Genomic DNA, 19,735 nt, shown 5'->3' with positions numbered 1-19,735 from the left:
AATATATTCTTTGACATAGAGAAGGGCAAAATGTATCTGCTTCTGCATCTTTCAACCTTTAGCAGGTGAGGACACACAGTGCAATAGGGTTATCAGCTGAGACTGCTTATAGCCAGAACTGAGAAGCCTAAGACCCTCTGAAGCCTAAGACCCTCTGACCATCTGGGCCCACCTGGCATTCCAAAGATTAAAGGGATCGCAAACATTCTGCTTGGAGAGGGTCTGTTTTAAGGACTTCAACACCCTCCACACACCGCTTTTATAGTAATAAAATTAAATTTACTATCCCATGTATCTAATGCAAATGCAAAATAAAATGGGTATAGGTACTTATTTCTATTATCTCACTTGAAAGGTAATAAGAAAGCAAGAGTTTTACCTGGGAAACTGGAGGTTCATGAAGGTCTAACTGAAGTCTCTGTACAACATCAGTAAAATCCTCAGCATGAAAACAAATCACATCTTTGGTTATGCGAGGTTGGTCACTCCTAAGATTAACAAAATCAAATTTTAGAAACATGCATTTAGAAACATCCATTTCATAATGGAAAATGATGACAAATTTCAATTCTGTTCCTGGACATGCTACTACTAGCATAGAAACAGACCCTCAGTTCCTACAAACACACTATACATTTGCTTCTTTAATCAACATTTAAAAAATAAATAAAACACCAATAAAGCTTTTTTTAAAAAATGAAAATTAGATTGTTACAAAATCAAAGTAACAATGACTAGAAACAATTTCATTCTAAACTAGTTGCATCTACACCCTCTCACCACTCTGCCTCAACATTTATTTCCAGGCCACCCTGTAATGTCATTATCAGGATGGAACACAGTAGAGAGGAAACCTACCAGCCACATAAATATCACACCTTCAGCTGCCAAAGTAGAGAGGGGAAAAAAAAAGCTGAATGATCTACTTGAAATACTGTCGAGCTATGCCTGAACTAGACTTCTAAAAAAGGTCAGGTCAAACTCTATAGTAATACTGAAGGCCCTGAACTTACAAAGATGAAAAACAAAACAGTTTTTAAATAAGCTAAATTCTATGCTCTGAGCTGTGGGTTCCAACTGAATGTAAAAGGGTGCAGCCACTACGAAAAATAGTATAGCAGTTCCTCCAAAAATTTAAAATAGAATTATCAAATGATCCAGCAATTGCACTTCTGGGTATATACCCAAAAGACTGAAAGCAGGAACAGGAAGAGCTGTTTATTGACAGCAGCCAGAAGGTAGAAGCAACCCAAGTGTCCAATAATGAATGAATGCAGATCAACAAAATGTGCCATACACATACAACGGAATACTATTCACCCTTCAAAAGGAGGAAAATTAATAACATGGTACAATATGGATGAACCCTAAGGATATTAGGCTAATGAAAATAAAGCCAGTCACAAAACACTACTGTATAATTCCACTTAAATGAAGTATTTAAAGTCAAATTCACAGAAACACGAAATACAATGAAGGTTACCAGGAGCTAGGGAGAGAGGAGATAGGGGGTAGGGTTATAATGGTCTAATGGGTATACAGTTACAGTTTTGCAAGACAAAAAAATTCTCTAAATCTGCTTCACAACAATGTAAATAAACTTAACACCTTTGAAATATACACTTAAAATGGTTAATATTTTTCATTTTGTTATGTGTATTTTAGCCACAATTTCTAAAAACGTTAGTATCCAACCTTTTAAATTGAGTCCACATTTTCTTAGACAACATTAATCAACCTTGCTGTGAGTTCCCTTAACTTACCATTCACCAAACTGGACAGCTTTCAAAACCCCAACAGCAGCCGTACTCTGCCAGTCAAACCCCTGACCTACATGGTCAGCATGAGCTCTTGTCCTGTCTTCAAAGAGGACTTCACGGGGTTCACTGGTCCGAGGTAGGTACTGGAGATTTTTAATTTCATTCATTGATCTGTGGTTGATTTGGTTGTGAAGTAAAGGAGGGGAAAGTATTAACAGCAATAAGGTGAAAAAAATCTGCTAAAATATCAAATTTTAAATAAGATCAGGACTGATAAGGATTCAATGGTTTTATTCATAGCATTTTAACACACTATATTATAATGCTTAATGTGATTACCTTCTTCTCTCAGGATGTCATGATAATATAGAAGCTGTATCTGATTTGGCTCAAAGGTAGTGTTGGAATATAAAAAATTTAGTTTTCTAGCAACAGAAAACACAATTCAAAGTTCAAGGCTGTGGGTTTCTTTACTCTGACTCATCTTAACTCTCAAAACATTCCACTAGACTTGGTTCAAGATGATAAACTGAGCATGTACATATCTCCTTCTATATTAAAATGAAAGTAAAAGGCTTCAAATTATTATGGTGGGGGTGAGGGAGAGGAGATACACAAATGGATAGGAGTACAGAACTCATAACTATTGATACTGAATATATGAACTAATAACTTTTGAGCTAATAACTATTGATACTGAATATATGATAATTCATTACATCATCATCTGCTTTTTTATGTGCTCAAAAATTTCCAAATATAATAATAAAAGGTGATAGTAAAGGAATGAATAAGAATCAACAAAGGAATTAATCAGTTAATGAACAGTATCAACAAATTTCTGGAAGATGATTACTAATGTCTTGGACTAATAACACTGAGCAGAGAAAGCCATAAGCCTAGAATATACAAGAAGGGAATGGCAACTAAAAAGGCAGCTGGCCTGCCCAAAAGATCTTGGGGAAGCTTAAGACACAAAGAAAAAAGAAAAAAAGCCAAGTATAATGATGATAATAGACAGAAATGAGATAAGGCTGAGAAAGGGGGAATTAAAGTGAAATTCTGCACATAAACCTGCCACCTCTGTAAGTAAAATGAAGTCAGGCATCTACCCCCCTGGAAAAGACTATTATTGACCCACCCAGCATCCATTTCTCATATTTATTTCCCTGACAGAACTCTGATTCTCATTAGGTATCTCCTCCTATCCCGTTAAAGGACCTCATTAACAAGTTTCAGGGGTAGATCCTGATGAATCCTGACAAACGCTGGTAAGTACATTCCCCTTGTTGGAGACTGATTTAAAAATGGGCATGAACTGATTCTGGCCAGCAGTTAAGAGAGGAAATCTGCTAAGGAGATTTCTGGGAAGTTTCCTAGCCCCTAAGAGAGAAGTAAAAGAAAAGATATTTTTTTTCTTCTATTGCATATAACCAGATCCATATGTGATGCCTAGAAACATGAGTACAGAAAGAAAGCCACTGTGAGTACAAAGCCCAGGCAAAGAGAATGACAGAGCAGATAAAAGAAAATCTGATTCCTTGATAAATGTACTGAGTCACTGGCGTATATATACGGTACCTACAGCCAAGTTCTCTGGCCTTCTTGATATATGGGATAACAATTTATTTTATGAACCAGTTTGAATTAAGATTTTTATTGCTTGTAGCCAAAAGTGTCCTGATAGATTTTCAGAAAAACAACAACAACAAAATCCTCTTCATATTCTTCTCTAAATACAATGAACTTACCATATTAATAGAACTAATGTAATCCTCTGGCATGCGGACATATCCTTTAAGGTCCAGTTCTATGCCTATTAGCTCTAAAGTGAAACCTACCTAGTGATAAGGCTCACTAAAATATAAATAGAACACTCAGTAAGCCCAATGCTTTATTTCTAAATATGAATGAATCATATTATATAAGAATCATCAACTATATGAAGATAGCCTGTAACAGCCTGACAAAGACCAAAATAAACAATGCTGAAATGTAAGAATTCAAAAGAAAGGCTAAATGTCCCAAAATGAAAAGCAAAAAGATAATAGAAAATATGAGGATAATCAAACTGAGAGATCAATTACTCAACCAACAGTAGTTTCAGAAAGAAATAACAGAGAAAACAAAGAGATTACCAGGGCAATTAAGCAAGAAAAATTCCCCGAAATGAAAGGAGACATGAATCTTTAAATTTAAGGGACCTATCAAACAACAAAAAGGATTAAATAGAAGAGTAAGAATGAAAAGACCCAAAGATATCACTGTTAAATTAAGCTTTCAGAGAGGAAAAGAAAAAAGATTACCTACCAAAAAACCCCAAAATTACACTGGCATTAAGACTTCTCATAAACAATATTACATAAGAAAAAGACACTGGAGTAATGCTAAAAGTTTTTAAGGGAAAAATGTATCCTCTGGAATCCAGCTAAACTATCAATCCTATTTAATGACAGAAAAGGAAATTTTCAGACATATAATGACTCAGAATACTTTCCTTTTGTTAGAATATTACTTGAGAATGTGCTGTAAAGGAAGAGAAGGAAATAAGCATAGAAAGACGACAACTGTAGGTTAATGTAGAAATGAATTAAGAGGGAAGTCCAAGGTTGATAACTATGAAGCTTTTCACATTGAAGAGAACACAGAGCCCCAGAAGATTTCCAGGTAAAAAAAAACAATGAAATGTTAGAGTAGACAGTATGATTAAAGTTCTGGATACCTGAGGATATGATAAAGCCACAGAATCCAAGATAACTAACAATATTAAAAAAAAAAAAAGCCAAAGTCATAGTCATAAGAGCAGAAAGTATGATTTTAGAAAAAAAGATTTGGAGCCAAAAAGAGAATACAAAATATGAGGACTATGGTCAAGAAAAGTACATGTCCCCCCCTTCAAAAGAGGCGTAAATCAGAAACTGCAGGAAAAAATAGAATAATTTTGGTTTTAAAACAGCATAATCCAAACATGAGACTATAATGTGGCATGATTTTCAATATCTAGGTGAAATACAGGAAAGAAAGATCCTTTTGTATATTATCCCTTTAAGTGTTAACACTGCAACTTTAGAAATTTTTAGTCTACTGGTTAGGTCTGCAGTAAACTTATCTTCCCATATTATTATAGATGCCATTTACTGACTTTCAAATTGTAGAATATATCTATTGACAATGCATATAAAACCTAATTGTGGTTTTAAAGCAGAATGTGAATTCATCTTAAAAATGTAGAAGCACAGCTGACAAAAAGCTGAAAGGGGAGGAAGAAGGTAAAGAAAGGATCATTTAACTGTTTGGAGAACAGGAAGGAGTCCCTATCTATCATACCATGAAACTGACAAATTTCCTGCCACAGTCTTAAAACAAAAGGCATTGAAAACAGAAATGGTTTTTGCCCTTGGTAAAAAAGTGTAAGTCTCTGAACGGAAAGGTGGCCAGGAATTTTCATTACAAACCCTACTGTAGCATTTGACTTTTTAAAACCCTATGCATGTATTTAAATTTAAAGTCCATAAATTCAAAGATGATCTTCATTAGCAGTGTCCTTGATAGCTAGACAGCTTCTCACATCAATTCTACAGTTTTCAGCAATAAAAAGTTCTCATTAACATAAAAATATGATATTAGTGTTTCAGTTCTGATTTATTCACTCTAATTCAGTCTTTTGAATGCTTCACTTAAGAATATTTAACCCCAATAAAAATAAAATTTGATAGCCTCTCAGATAAGTGGAGAAAAGGTAAATTATTAAGTAAATGAGGTTGGTACAGCTGCTTAACTACTTGGAAAACATGATGAATGTCTCCCTCTGTCCTGAAATCAATACCAGGTAAATAAAACATGTAAATACTGAAATCATCAAAGTACTAGGAGAAAATGGAAATGAATATTTTGTAATACTGAATGAGAGAAGGTGATTCTAAGTCTGCCACTAGGAGAGAAACCTCAGGAAAAAAAACAGATCTGACAACACATGAAAATCTGTGAGTAAAGAAAAATAAACCAAGGGAGAAAAATTTTTTTTGAGTAAAGAAAAAACTGAAGCTGAAAGAAAAAAAATGAGAAAAATTGCAACATAAAAAAATGTACAGTCATAAAAAGAGAATTTTAAATGAAAAACAGCCTAGTAAATATATGGGTGAAATGAAAAGGGAATCACAAAAGAAGAAATACAAATTCCTCAAAGAAAAACTAATTAAAACAAGACATCTCTGCCCATCAGATCACAAAGTTAAAAAAAAAGTTAACGGAGGGTATGGGGAAAAGGTACTATCTTACTATTTGGGTGGAAGTATAAATTGGTATACTTCTGGATCAATTAGAAATGTGTATATACTCCGCATCTTTAAAATTTCTACTAAGAAAATAAACATGTATATGAATAAAGATACATATTTCCACCTACCTACCCACCAACCTGCCAGCAATCAGTGATGATAGATTTCTACAACCAGCTTCAGGAGAAGACGGCTGATTGTAGCTGATTTGCTTATTTCTGTGGTATAAATACTCCCAACATGGCCAATTTCAAGCAACTAACGTGACCTCATTCAATGTGGAATTGGGAGGCTAAGAATGGCCCTGTCCAGCAGACCACTGTCCTGTTTGTCAAAATTCTATTTACACTGAAAAACTGAAAGAAATTTACACTAAGAAAGAACTGGTTAAGTAAATCTTGATACAACCATTCAGTGAGAACAACACAGTCATTTAGAAATGATGATATAGCTGTATCTTAATATAACACATTAAATTTAAGGGATTGAGAAAACCACCAAGTTTTAAAGTAAACATCACATAAAGAAGGAGTTCATCTGTGTATAAAGTTTAGGAGTATAATACAGACTAAAATTTGAAAGGTGAATATGCCTAAATAGGTGGGATTATGGGTATTTTTTGCCTTTTCACTATTTTCTATTATCTGATTTTTCTAAAACCTTATAATAATCAGGAAATAATGGTCATTTCTTTTCTGGAAAGATTATAGAACAAAAATTGTATACAGTACTTAAGAATTTAGGATTTCCAGACTTATCATCATGATATACAACTGCCATGGTCTAAGCAATGTGCAGTAGTTTACTGCCAGCTTCCACCATGCCACCATCTTATATTCATATATAGTTTTTACCAAATATTTTCATGCAGTATTTCAAGTACCTAAGGTTATTCCATACTTAGCTTTAGCATCATTCCCCTATAAGCTTTAACGTAAGGGCTAGACTACTCCATTAAAATTCACTTCTGAGAGTGCCTGAGTGGCGCTCAGTCAGTTAAGCATCTATTTGCCTTTGACCCAGGTCATGTGATCCCAGGCTCCTGGGATCAAGCCCTGTGTCAGGTTCCCTGCTCAGTGGGAGAGCCTGCTTTTCCCACTCCCTCTGCCCTCCCCCCGATGGTGCTCTCTTTCTCACACTAATAAATAAATAAAATCTTTTAAAAATAAATAAATAAATCTCACTTCTGGATACTTATTTGGGGTTGTTATTTCCATACTCTAAGCAAATATAAATCATTTTCAGTCTCATTAAATGAGATTTTTCATAGTACTAGAATAAATCAATCTATATCTGTTTTAAGTATCTGAAATACTAAATATGTTAGCCCAGTATGAATGACTATAGGAAATCTACATTATTGGTTTCATTCAGCAAACACTGATCGCCAACTATGGGTCATGGAGACTGAGAAGAATAAAACAGCTCAAAATTTAGTAAAAAACAAAAATATGTAAACACATCATTAAAGAACAGAATGCTGTGTGAACACAGAGAAGGAAACAATTAATTGTGTATGGAAACAAAGAAAAGCTTCACAAAGGAAGTGACATCCAAGTTTAGTTTTGAAAATTTATTAAGAGTTTGTCAGGTAGAGAGGAAGATGGGGAAGGAGATGCCATTCCAAGTGAAAAGAATAGTACTTACAAAGCTGTGAAAGACCATAGTTTGAAAACTAAATTCTTCAAGGCTGGAATAGAAACAGATCTAGCTAGAAATACAACCAGATTATGAAAGATCCTTGTAGCCACACAAAGAAGTTTGGACTTTTATCTTGCAGGCAGGTAGGATCCAGGTTTTAAGAAAATAGGTAAAAATTAAATTTGTTTTTTTAGAAGGATGCCTCACTCTGATGACCAAGTAATGAGTGGACTGGACTAAGAAACTGATCACTGAAGATTCCTTAAGACAGCTCTTCAAATAATCTAGACAAATGGTTTTTCAAACTGCTCAGGTCTCAATCATTTTTATAACCAACGAAACTTTTAAAAAGTGCTTTTGCTTATTTGGGAAAAATAAATGTTTACCGTCGTCTTTTGAAGGGTGACTTTGGCATATCTGCTGTAGGGATCATCTGCTCTCCTGGCCTTACCCACATGATTGGCCCATCATCACTCTGGGACCTACACTGGAGTCGGAGGCTGGAAAGTGTACCCCAGGGCAAAGTCATCTAGAAGTCAGAAGAATGATTCACATTAAAATTTTTTTTTTGTTTTTTTTTTTTACTATTTACAAGTTAACCCAAAACCAAAAGAAAGCTCTAGGAAGTTTACTTTGTATATGTATATGAAGAAATAAATGCTATATAATAGTTTATATGTAAAGAAAGAGTAACTGAAGTTAATTATTCTAAACATTTCTATTTAGAACACTGGAGAAAATTTAATTTTAATAGAAAAGATTAACTTAATATTAATATTTTTTAATAGAAAGTGTCCACTAAAGTAATGATCAGAACTCTAATAACTGGAATTAACACTCACTTTCAGAAATGGTGATTCTTCTAACATATCAAGGAACTCTGGGAAATAATCACCAACTTCTTCATCTACTGCTCCAACAAGACTTATCTGCCGCATGGGACCTGCTCGGTAGGTGCCACAGCAGTATGTCCTGTTGACCTGAGATAAAATGAAAGAGGGGAGAGAAAGGACTGAAGTACACTATAATATAAGAATTAGAATATTGTTTCCAATGTTGCTATTTCTTCTACATACTAAAAACTCAATAGTCAGTACCTTGTATAAAGTTCGTAGTTAGAGAACGGTGCCCTAGCACACTGACAAACACATTAATCTGATAAGTGCCACAAACAGAAATTTCAAAGAGCAAGCTAATCTATGATCCCAACATCTCAAAGAAACATTGAAGACACTAAGATACACTTAAACTTGTCTGAGAATGATGATTTTTGTACTTTGTAAACACTCTAAAGTGATATTTAGGCAAAAAAAAAAAAAAAAAAAAGAAAAAGGTAAATAAGCAGGAAAAATTGGCAGGGCAAAGGAACAACAACAACAAAAAGGACCATGGTCAGATTATTCTTCCATATCCATTTTGCAGTCCCTAATGAAAAACTTTCACACCAGGCCAATACCAGGCTGACTGCTACCAAACCCAACCTCCCTTAATTACTTGAATATAAGATCCTCTACCCTAGGCAAACTGATCTCTTTTTGTCTACCCAACTTATGCCAAACATACTTCCACCTGCAATGATTTTTCTCTTAAACCAGCCCTATTTGGAATGTTCTCTTTTTTGCCAACACAAATCTTATCTTTCAAAGATCAGTTCAAGACTTTTCTTCTGGAAGTCTTCCTGGTCACCCTTCATGATCTTTTCCTTTTCTGAAATCTAATGTTATCTGTAAGCACTTAGACATATTTTTTTTTGACATTTTCTTTATATCAACTCTCTAGTGAATCTAGGGCATATTTTATACCAATTCGTAGCCCAAGGAATCCTAGCATTCAAATGGAATCTATTAGTAGCCCTGAAACTTCTATTACACCGTATGTTAACTAACTGGAATTTAAATGAAAAATTAAAAAAAAAAAAACAATAAATGGAATCTACCAATTCAAAACAATCTGATATTATTCTTCTAAGTCATTTCTTGTATTTTCTTGTATTCCCACCTCCAATTTCAAATGAATGTTTCTCAAGGGTCAACATGGATCCATGCATACAGATGACTAGACTATAAATGCTTAATTCTAACCAGAACTTCCACCTTGGATCAGTAACCAAGCATTCTCTACCTTAGTTAAGGTACAGATGAGGGGGGTGCCTGGTGCTCGATTGGTTATGCAAGCAACTCTTGATTTCAGCTCAGGTCATGATCTCAGAGTCAAGCTCCGCAGCCAGCGGGGGGGAGTCCTCTTGAGATGTATACTCTCTCCTCTGTCTGCCTGCCCCTCCCCTTCCACACAGGCAAACTCTCTCTCTCTCTCTCAAATAAATAAAGAAATCTTTAAAAAAGATTTCAATTGTCTAAAATACTACTAATTTTGCCTCAATTCAAGGCACAAACAACCATCTAGTATTTTTTGTAAAAGATTTTATTTATTTGAGAGTGCGCGAGCAAGAGAGAAAACAAACACAAGCAAGGGGAGGGGGAAGAGGGAGAGAGAGAAGTAGACTCCCCACTGAGCAGGGAGCTCAATGCAGGGCTTGATCCTGGGACTCCAGGATCATGACCTGAGCCAAAGGCAGACGCTTAACTGACTGAGCCATCCAGGCAACCCTCCCCCCCCATCTAGTATTTCTTACACAGTTCTTTACTCTTAGTTCCCTAGCAGCATTTTTGAACCTACTATTTTTCTTCTGTAGACAATTTAATAGCACTTCTATTCATATACAATACACACAGAAAAAAGGTCTTAGCTCTTATTCTCAAATGTCAGATTTCTTAATTCCTTATAAATCTTTCTCAAGAAAACCTTATACAATCATGAAGCAGCAACTACCCACAACAAAAGTTACCTTGCGTATATTTGTATGATTTACTTTCTATTCATTTGTATGATCATCATGCTATGCAAAGCCAGAGGAGGCAGACTGGGAAAGAAGATCTTGGAACACAGAAATAAGGGGAAATAGGGACGCCTGGGTGGCTCAGCAGTTGAGTGTCTGCCTTTGACTCAGGGTGTGATCCTGGGGTCTGGAATCGAGTCCCACACTGGGCTCCTGCAGAGAGCCTGCTTCTCCCTCTGCCTATGTCTCTGCCTCTCTCATGAATAAATAAATAAAATCTTTAAAAAAGGAAATAAGGGGAAGTAGAAAAGCTTTTCTTTTTTTTTCTTTTTTTTTTTTTTAAGATTTTATTTATTTATTTATTCATGAAAGACTGAGAGACAGAGAGAGAGAGCGCCAGAGACAAAGGCAGAGGGAGAAGCAGGCTCCATGCACAGGGAGCCCGATGTGGGATTCGATCCCGGGTCTCCAGGATCGCGCCCTGGGCCAAAGGCAGGCGCTAAACCGCTGCGCCACCCAGGGATCCCTCTTTTTTTTTTTTTTTTTAAAGATTTTATTTATTCATTCATAGAGAGAGAGAGAGGGAGAGAGGCAGAGTCACAGGCAGAGGGAGAAGCAGACTACATGCAGGGAGCCCAACGTGGGACTCAATCCTGGGTCTCCAGGATCACACCCCGGGCTGCAGGTGGCGCTAAACCGCTGCGCCACCAGGGCTGCCCTAGAAAAGCTTTTCTAATAATCACTATTCTAACCTTTCTGAGCCAAGCACCATAAAACAATTAAAGCAGATTAAACTTCCATACCAGTTCTAGGAATAGCATGCTTTCAGGGATAATATGAGTCTGTGTGTCACATTTTGGTAATTCTCACAGTATTTCAAACTTTTTTATTATTATTGTATTTATTATGATGATCAGTGCTCTTTGATGTTACTACCTGTAATTGTTTTGGGACACCACGAACCATGCCCACATAAGACAGTGAACTTAAATCAATAAAAACTGCATGTGTACAGACTGCTTTTACTGACTGGCTGTCCCCCCATCTCTTTCCCTCCTCCTCAAGCTTAGGCCCTATTCCCTAAGACACAGCAAAACTGAAATTAGGCCACTTAATAACCCTACAATGGTCTGTTTAAGTGAAATAAAGAGTCACATGTCTCTTGTTTTAAATCAAAAGTCAGAAATGGTTAAGCTTAGTGAGTAAGGCATGCCAAAAACTAGGTCTCTTGCACCAAACAGCCAAGTTGTGAATAAAGGAAAATTTCCTGGAGGTAACTGAAAGTTCCACCACTGTGAAACACAAAAATGATAAGAAAGAGAGCTTTACCTCTGATATAAAGAAAGTTTTAGTGGTCTAGATAAATCAAAGCAGCCACTACATTCCTTTAAGCCAAAGCCCAATTCAGAGCAAGCCCCAACTCATCAATTCTCTGAAGGTTGAGAAAGGTGAGGAAGTTGCAGAAGAAAAGTTTGAAGCTAACAGAGATTCATGAGATTTAAGGAAAGACTCCATATCCATAACAGGAAAGTGCAAGGTGAAGCAGCAAGTGCTGATACAGAAGCTGCAGCAAATTATACAGAAGATCTAACTAAGATAATTAATGAAGATGGCTACACTAAACAACAGATTTTCAATGTAGTAAAAAATAGCCTTATATTGAAAGAGGATGCCATCTAGGACTTTCATAGCTAGAGGTCAGTGCCTGGCTTCAAAGCTTCAAGGGACAGGCTGACTCTCTTATCAGAGGATAATGCAGTTGGTGACTCTAACTTGAAACCAAAGCTCATTTACCATTCCAAAAAATCCTAGGACCCTTAAGAACTACGCTAAACCTATTCTGCCTATGCTCTGTAAATGGAACAACAAAGCCTGGATGACAGCACAGCTGCTTACAAAACATGGTTTACTGAATATTTTAAGCCCACTGTTGAGACCTACTGCTCAGAAAAAAAAGATTCCTTTCAAAACATAACTGCTCACTGACCATGCACCTGGTTACCAGAATGCTGATGGAAATGTACAATGAGATTAATATTGTTTTCATGCCTGCCAACGCAACATCTACTCTGCAGCCCATGGATCAAGGAGTCATTTCAATTTTCAAGTCTTTATTTGTAAGGCTATATATAGCTGCCAGAAATAGTGATTCCTCTGATGGGTCTGGGCAAAGTAAATGGAAAACCTTCAGGAAAGGATTTACCATCCCCAATGCCATTAAGAACATTCGTGATTCACAGGAAGAGGTCAAAATATCAATATTAACAGGAGTCTGGAAGAAGTTGAAACCAATACTCATGAATGACTTTGAGGGGTTTGAGACTTCAGTGGAGTCAGTAACTGCAGGTGTGGTGGAAACAGCAAGTGAACTCGATAGGATTAGAATTAGAGCCTGAAGATGGGAATAGATTTTGCAGGAATATCATGGTAGCACTTTAGCAGGTAAGGAGCTGTTTCTGATGGATGAGCAAAAAAAAAGTGGTTTCTTGAGATGGAATCTACTCCTGGCAAAGATGCTATGAAGATTGTTGAAATGACAACAAAGGATTCAGAATATCACATAAACATCGTTGATAAAACAGCAACAGGATTTGAGAGGACTAACTCCAATTGTGAAAGAAGTTCTACATGGATAAAATGCTATCAAACAGCATCACATGCTACAGAGATATTGTTTGTGAAAGAGTCAATCAATGTGGCAAACTTCATTGCTGTCTTAAGAAACTGCCACAGCCACCCAACCTTCAGCAGCTACCACCTTGATCAGTCAGCAGCCATCAACACTAAGCAAGACCCTCCACCAGCAAAAAGACTGACCTGCCAAAAGCACAGATGATGGTAGTTATTAGCATTTTTTAGCAATAGAGCCATTTTAAATTAAAGAATTTGTACTGTTTCTTTAGACATACTGCTACTGCCCACTTAATAGACTGTAACAATATAGTGCAAATATAACATTTATATGCACTGGGAAACCAAAAAATTCATTGGACTTGCTTTATTGTGGTAGTCTGGAACCAAAACCACAATACCCCCAAGGTATGCCTATACTTTCTGTACTAAAGGAGACAATACTCGGTACCGCACAAATGACATCTGGAGTATTAGTTCCCCGCTCTGGGCTTTAAAAAGTATGTAACTAGAGTACATGCAAAGGGAACAATTAAGATGATTAGTGACTTGAAATTCATGTAAATTGGAAAAAGTGTGAAGAAATTATTTAACTTGAAAAGACTGAAGAAGAGTAGATTTATATAACTTTAAATAGAAAACAGGAATTGTGAGAAAGTTAGTTATCATTCATTTAATGAAAGTTTACTATATATTACATGTCAGACACTGTCCTAACCACAGATATAGCAAACCAGACCCACTCTTGACCCCTGGAAGCTAACAGTCTAGTAGGGAGACGCAGACACTAATCTAAACGAAAATTTAATTATAAACTGTGATGAATCCTCAGAATGGAATAAGACACTGTAGAAGAGAACAAGGGATCCTGATCTAGAGAATACAGTGTTCCTCGAAGTAACCGAGTTAAAATCTGTAAAACAAGTTTAGGGATCCCTGGGTGGCGCAGCGGTTTGGCGCCTGCCTTTGGCCCAGGGCGCGATCCTGGAGACCCGGGATCGAATCCCACATCGGGCTCCCGGTGCATGGAGCCTGCTTCTCCCTCTGCCTGTGTCTCTGCCTCTCTCTCTCTCTGTGACTATCATAAATAAATAAATTAAAAATAAAAAAAATAAAAAATTTTAAATAAAAAAAAAAAAAAAAAACAAGTTTAAAGAAAACAAAATCCCTTAAGAATCGCCCTTTCCAAGGTCTAAAAGAAAGCTAATGATGCAAAACACACAAAGCAAAAGAAAGAAATAAGGATGAGGCTAGACAAATGAGCTGTAGCTGGATTATGGAGAGCCTTGAAGACTACATTAAAGATTTGTGAAATCACTAAAAGATCTAAAGTAGTAAAAGGAAAGCTATCAATTTGCCTTTGTCTTTTTAGAGCAGAGAGGGCTTGGTATTTGTTTCATTTTCTCAGAGGGGTGCTGAAAGAGACTTAGGCTTCTGTAATATTCCAAATAAGAAATGATAAACTAGTAATGGTGGAGATGATTAGAAAAAGATAAAAAAATATATATATATATTTGAAAAATATCCAAGAGATAAAATTGTCAGGACTTGGAGACAGACTGGATATGATAGAGCAGAGAAAAAAGTACCCAAAGATGTCTCCCAGGTTCTGACCTTTGCAATGAGATATAGAAACCACTCTTTCTACTGGGGGACCACCAGGTTTGGGTGGGAAGGTGTTATCTTAAGTTCTGAACATGATGAGCTTTAAGTGTGTGGTGGGCTGAATAATGGCCCCCAAAGATATCTAGGTCCTAATCCCTGAAACCTGAGAACATCACCTTATATGGCAAAAGAACGTTACAATTGTGAATAAATTGGGAATCTTGAAATGGGGAGAGTAGCCTACTCTATCCAGGTGAGCCCTATTTATAATCACATGCATCCTTTTTTTTTTTTTTTTTTTTTTTTTAAATCACATGCATCCTTATAAGGAGGCAGCACAGGGAGATTTGCAGGGAAGAGGTGGTGATGAAATAATGGAAGCAGAGAGTAGAGTGACTTACTTTGCAGATGGAGGAAGGGGCCACAAACTAGGAAAAATACATGGCTACTAGAAGCTAAAACAGGCAAAAAACCAACAAAGCTCCTTCAGAGCCTTCAGAACTGTAAGAAACTATAAGTTTGTACTGTTTTAAGGCACTATCTTTATGGTAATTTGTTACAGGAGCAATAGGGACTAACACCAAGTACCTATAAAACACCCCAAGTGGGTATGTCAAGAGAACAGCTGGGTCTAAAATCATGTGGTTTAGACTGGGGATATAAATCCTAGTCATTGGCTACAGAACATATATAGTTCAAATAGCTGGGGTTGGTAGTGAGAGGAGAAAATAAGATTGAGAGAATTCTTTAAATGGAAAGACTGAGCAACCCTCAATAGGGCCGTATAAACTTTCATTCCTGCCCAGCACTCTAGGAAGGTATGTATTGCCCCACAGCCTCACTAATGTTATCAGACTTTTGGATTTTTATTAATTGGTAAGTAAAAACTACCTTCTTAGTAGTTCTAATATCCACTTTCTTAGGAATGAAGCTTTGTATCTTTTCACATAAGAGAAAGTGCTCTTTGTATTTCTTTTTCTGTGAGCAACCCATTCACAATGCTTGCTTATATTTAAATTGGGCTACTAGTATTTCTTTCTCTTATCTACTTCTAGAACCCTTAATGATTTAGGAAAGTTAATCCTCTGTCAGCGATATGAATTGTTTATAATTTTTCACAACTTGTCCTTTGACTATTGACAGTGATTTTTGTTTTGTTTTGGTTGTAGTCAGAAAGACCTTTTGAACTACAAAGTTATGAAAGAATTCTTCCATTAATCCATCTTCTACATTTAAATCTTTAATGTCATTCAGAATGTATCTTGGTATCTAGGGATATGAATACTAATATGAATTCTAGATAAATACCTGATGTCCCAACACTGTCATCTCTCTACCATCAATGATTTGAGATACTATAATTTTTATGTATCAAATGCCTGTATGTATTTGGGCCTATTTCTAGACTTTTCTGTTTCACTGAATAATGTTCATAAACTAATATACACTTAATCATTAAATCTCTAGAATGTATTGATATCTGATAGGGTACTCCTCTACCACTGCTTTCCTTTTTTTTTTTTTATCATTTTGAGGTTGGTTCTTCTTAATCCAAAAATATATCTTTCCATCTAAGTCTTCTTTTGTGTGATGTCTTAATGCAAAGAATCTGGTAAAGGTGAAAACATAAGGAGGGCTGCTATCTAAACATGGCAGACAGAACAAAAGATTTAGGTCTATTCCTTATCAAAATCCACTTGAGAGTAAAACAGAAAGGTTATAAATCCCAGGAGCTCAAAGAGAACAGAAGTAAAAAAAATGACAGATACAAGCTAGCAAACCATTTTTCACAAGGGAAAAAATGTATACGGAAATTAGCAGATTGAGAACTTTGAATACTGGGATCCCTGGGTGGCGCAGCGGTTTGGCGCCTGCCTTTGGCCCAGGGCGCGATCCTGGAGACCCGGGATCGAATCCCACGTCGGGCTCCCGGTGCATGGAGCCTGCTTCTCCCTCTGCCTGTGTCTCTGCCTCTCTCTCTCTCTCTCTCTCTCTCTGTGTGTGACTATCATAAAAAAAATTAAAAAAAAAAAAAGAGAACTTTGAATACTGAATTCCCATACAGAAGATAATCAGTCAGTTTGTGCTACAGAATCAGAGAAAGGCTAAATAGAAGGTGGGAAACAAAGCATAGAACTGAAAACTGGGGAGATGGGTTTATAATTTGTATAAGAATTAGTTAGACCCCCTCTGCTCATGTTCTCCACCACCTGTCCTATCCCACACTCTTGCCCTACCTTGTGGAGAAAATGAACCAAAGAGACTATGGAAACAAAGATAGCAGGCACAAATAGGAAAGAGGGCCATTATACTGACAACAAACAATTAAGTAAAATTCCCTATATTCAACAATGATCTCTCTACCTACTTCCACAGTTCAGCTCCAAGAATTCTAGCAGAAAAATAACCTACTCTACTCCCCTGGCAAAAAATATGGTAGTCTTAGCTGTAGAAATTAAAAGCCACAGAGAAAAGAACTCTAAATGTTGATACCTGGAGCTTTTCTTACAACAATATGGCCAGATTCCCTACCCAGTCATCAAATGGCCAATCCCAGTCATATGACCACAGTTTCTAATCAGTTTTGTACTAACACATGTTTCAATACAAACAGATCACCAGACATTTGAAGAAAACACATAAGATTAAAACAAAAAAGAACTTGATGAAACAAACTACAAGAAAATTTCAAAACCAGTATTAATACCATCAAAGAGATGAAAGATGATATTGCATCCATGGAATAAGTTATTTAAATTAAAAAAAAAAAAAACACCCCAAGGTCTTAAATTCAAAACATTACAGCTAAAATAAATCAACAGGAGGAAAAGATGATAGTTAAATCTTTCCAGAAAGTAGAACAAAAAGACAAAGAAAACTAAAAGGAGTGATAGGAAAAATTCATAGGTTCAGTCAGGAGGCCTAATATCTAACTAATAAAAGTCTCAGGAAAAGAGAACGGTGAACAGTGAGGTAAGGAAATTAACAAAGAAAACAAGAAAACTTACCCAAACAAGAGGATATGCATTTTCAGAATGAGAAATATTCATCAGAGTAAATATAAAAGGACTCATACCAATGAAATCTGAGAAAATCATGTGGGTTGGAGGTGGTCTTCAGTTGTACTGATAATATTTCTTAGGCCAAGCAGTTAGAACATAGCTGTTTATTCTTTATACCTCTATGTATGTCTGAAATGTTTTACAGTAAATTAAAAAAAAGAAACCCAATTAAAAAAAAAACTCAAGGAACATTATCCTCAGTATTCTGAAATTCTGCAGGAAAGAGATTTTAAAATAAGTTTCCAGAGAGAGAGAGAGAGAGAGAGAGAAAAAAAAAAAACAAAAAAACACCTAAAAACATCAGGAATCACCATGATACTGGATTTCTCAATAGCAACACTAGAAGCTTAATACACTGGAGTAATGCACTTTTATAGATCTCAAGAAAATGATCTCCAACCTAGAATGCCACACCTATCTGAACTACCAAAAAATGTAATGGTAGGATAAAGACTTTAGACATATGAAGTATCATTTGAGTCACTGAATTCAGTCAACAGAAGAGTCATGGAATCCCGTGATGCGAGTAAAAGGCAAATAGAAATCCAAGGACATACATGGGATATATACAGGACATACATACAGACATACATACACACACACATACATACATAAAAACACTTTTTTTTGAGAGAGAGACAGAGATAGTGACAGATATAGCAAGAGAGCACAAGCAGGGAGGAGAGGAAGAAACTGGCTCCCCACTGAGCAGGGAGCCCCATGTGGGGCTTGATCCCAGGACTCTGGGATCATATCCTGAGCTTAAGGCAAATGCTTAACTGACTGAGCCACTGAGTCGCCCCTCTACACTGTGATATTACCAAACTGTAAACAACCCAAATGTACAACAGGAGAATAGTGATATAATCACACAGCAAAATACCAAATATAGCTGTTAAAATGAATGAACTAATTATATGTATCAACATAATCCTCTGAAGCAATGTTGAACCAAAGCAATTTGTAGAATGATACATGCAAAATACTATTTATAAAATGTTAAATCACACAAAACAGTTTTATGTAGTTTATATGTTCACATATGCACAGCAAAATATTAGAAGATGCATAGAAATAATGAACCACAAATTCAGAAGAAAGATTTATTTCTGGGGAGAAAGAAAAAGCTTAGTGTTTTATTATAAATGAAGGAAACATAAAGAATTCACTTAATTTGCATTTTATGTGAAAATGGAGAGGGAAAGATTAAAAGGGTGCGAGTGGGTAAAGATCCTAAGCAAGTGGGTACAGTTTTTGTTTCAAATGATGAAAAAGTTCTAGAAATGGATAATGGTTATGGCTATATAACATTGTGAAAGCACTTAATGCCAACAAATTATGTACCTAAAAATAGTTAAACAGTAATTTTGTTATGTATATTTTGTAACAATCTTCAAGTGAGGAATGGAAATCTAGAACAGAGGCGAAAGATTCGCTTTTGAGGAAGAGGTGGGATTTTTTTTCTATTTTAACAGGAGGGAAGGCAGAAAAGATGTACACAGATAAAAAGTGTAAATAGTCTTCATGAAGAACAAACAAGCAAGTTGACCAAAGAAAAGCCGCAAGCTTCCCAGACAATGTTGAGTACCCACTGGCAGCCTTATGAAACCTTAGGAGGAGACAAGCTCCTGAATAATTACCAACCCAAAAGTGATTTTCTAAAACGTTTGCACTTTGTAGAGGTTAGACAAGATTATTTCTAAGAGCCCATAGTTTATGATTTCTATGAAATTCTAAAAGGATGATCTACAGGTCAGATGAAGGAAAACACAGTAATGCTAGATGGAATATATGTCCAAAGTTTCTTAAATTTGCCTGATCACAGGATTTGAATCACTTGACATATTTATCGCAGGCCTCACTCCAGACCTAATCAGAATTTCCAAGAGAAGAACCTGAGATTCTAAATATGTGTTTGGAATC

The 19,735-nt window shown here is 36.1% G+C and overlaps 1 protein-coding gene across 1 annotated transcript in view; it reads right to left on the bottom strand.

Annotated features, from left to right (window-relative positions):
- RSBN1 (round spermatid basic protein 1) overlaps positions 1-19,735 on the bottom strand; it is a 45,862-nt gene that overhangs the window by 4,875 nt on the left and 21,252 nt on the right. The window contains exons 3-6 of the mRNA XM_072769729.1: positions 8,521-8,658; positions 8,065-8,207; positions 1,764-1,931; positions 380-488 (exon numbers count right to left, since the gene is read on the bottom strand). Of these exons, the coding sequence (XP_072625830.1) occupies positions 380-488; positions 1,764-1,931; positions 8,065-8,207; positions 8,521-8,658 (558 nt within the window). The remainder of the gene's footprint in view (positions 1-379; positions 489-1,763; positions 1,932-8,064; positions 8,208-8,520; positions 8,659-19,735) is intronic.

The sequence above is a fragment of the Canis lupus genome, chromosome 12, assembly GCF_048164855.1.
Source record: "Canis lupus baileyi chromosome 12, mCanLup2.hap1, whole genome shotgun sequence".
Taxonomy (NCBI): domain Eukaryota; kingdom Metazoa; phylum Chordata; class Mammalia; order Carnivora; family Canidae; genus Canis; species Canis lupus.
This window is presented reverse-complemented; position numbering and strand designations above follow the sequence as displayed.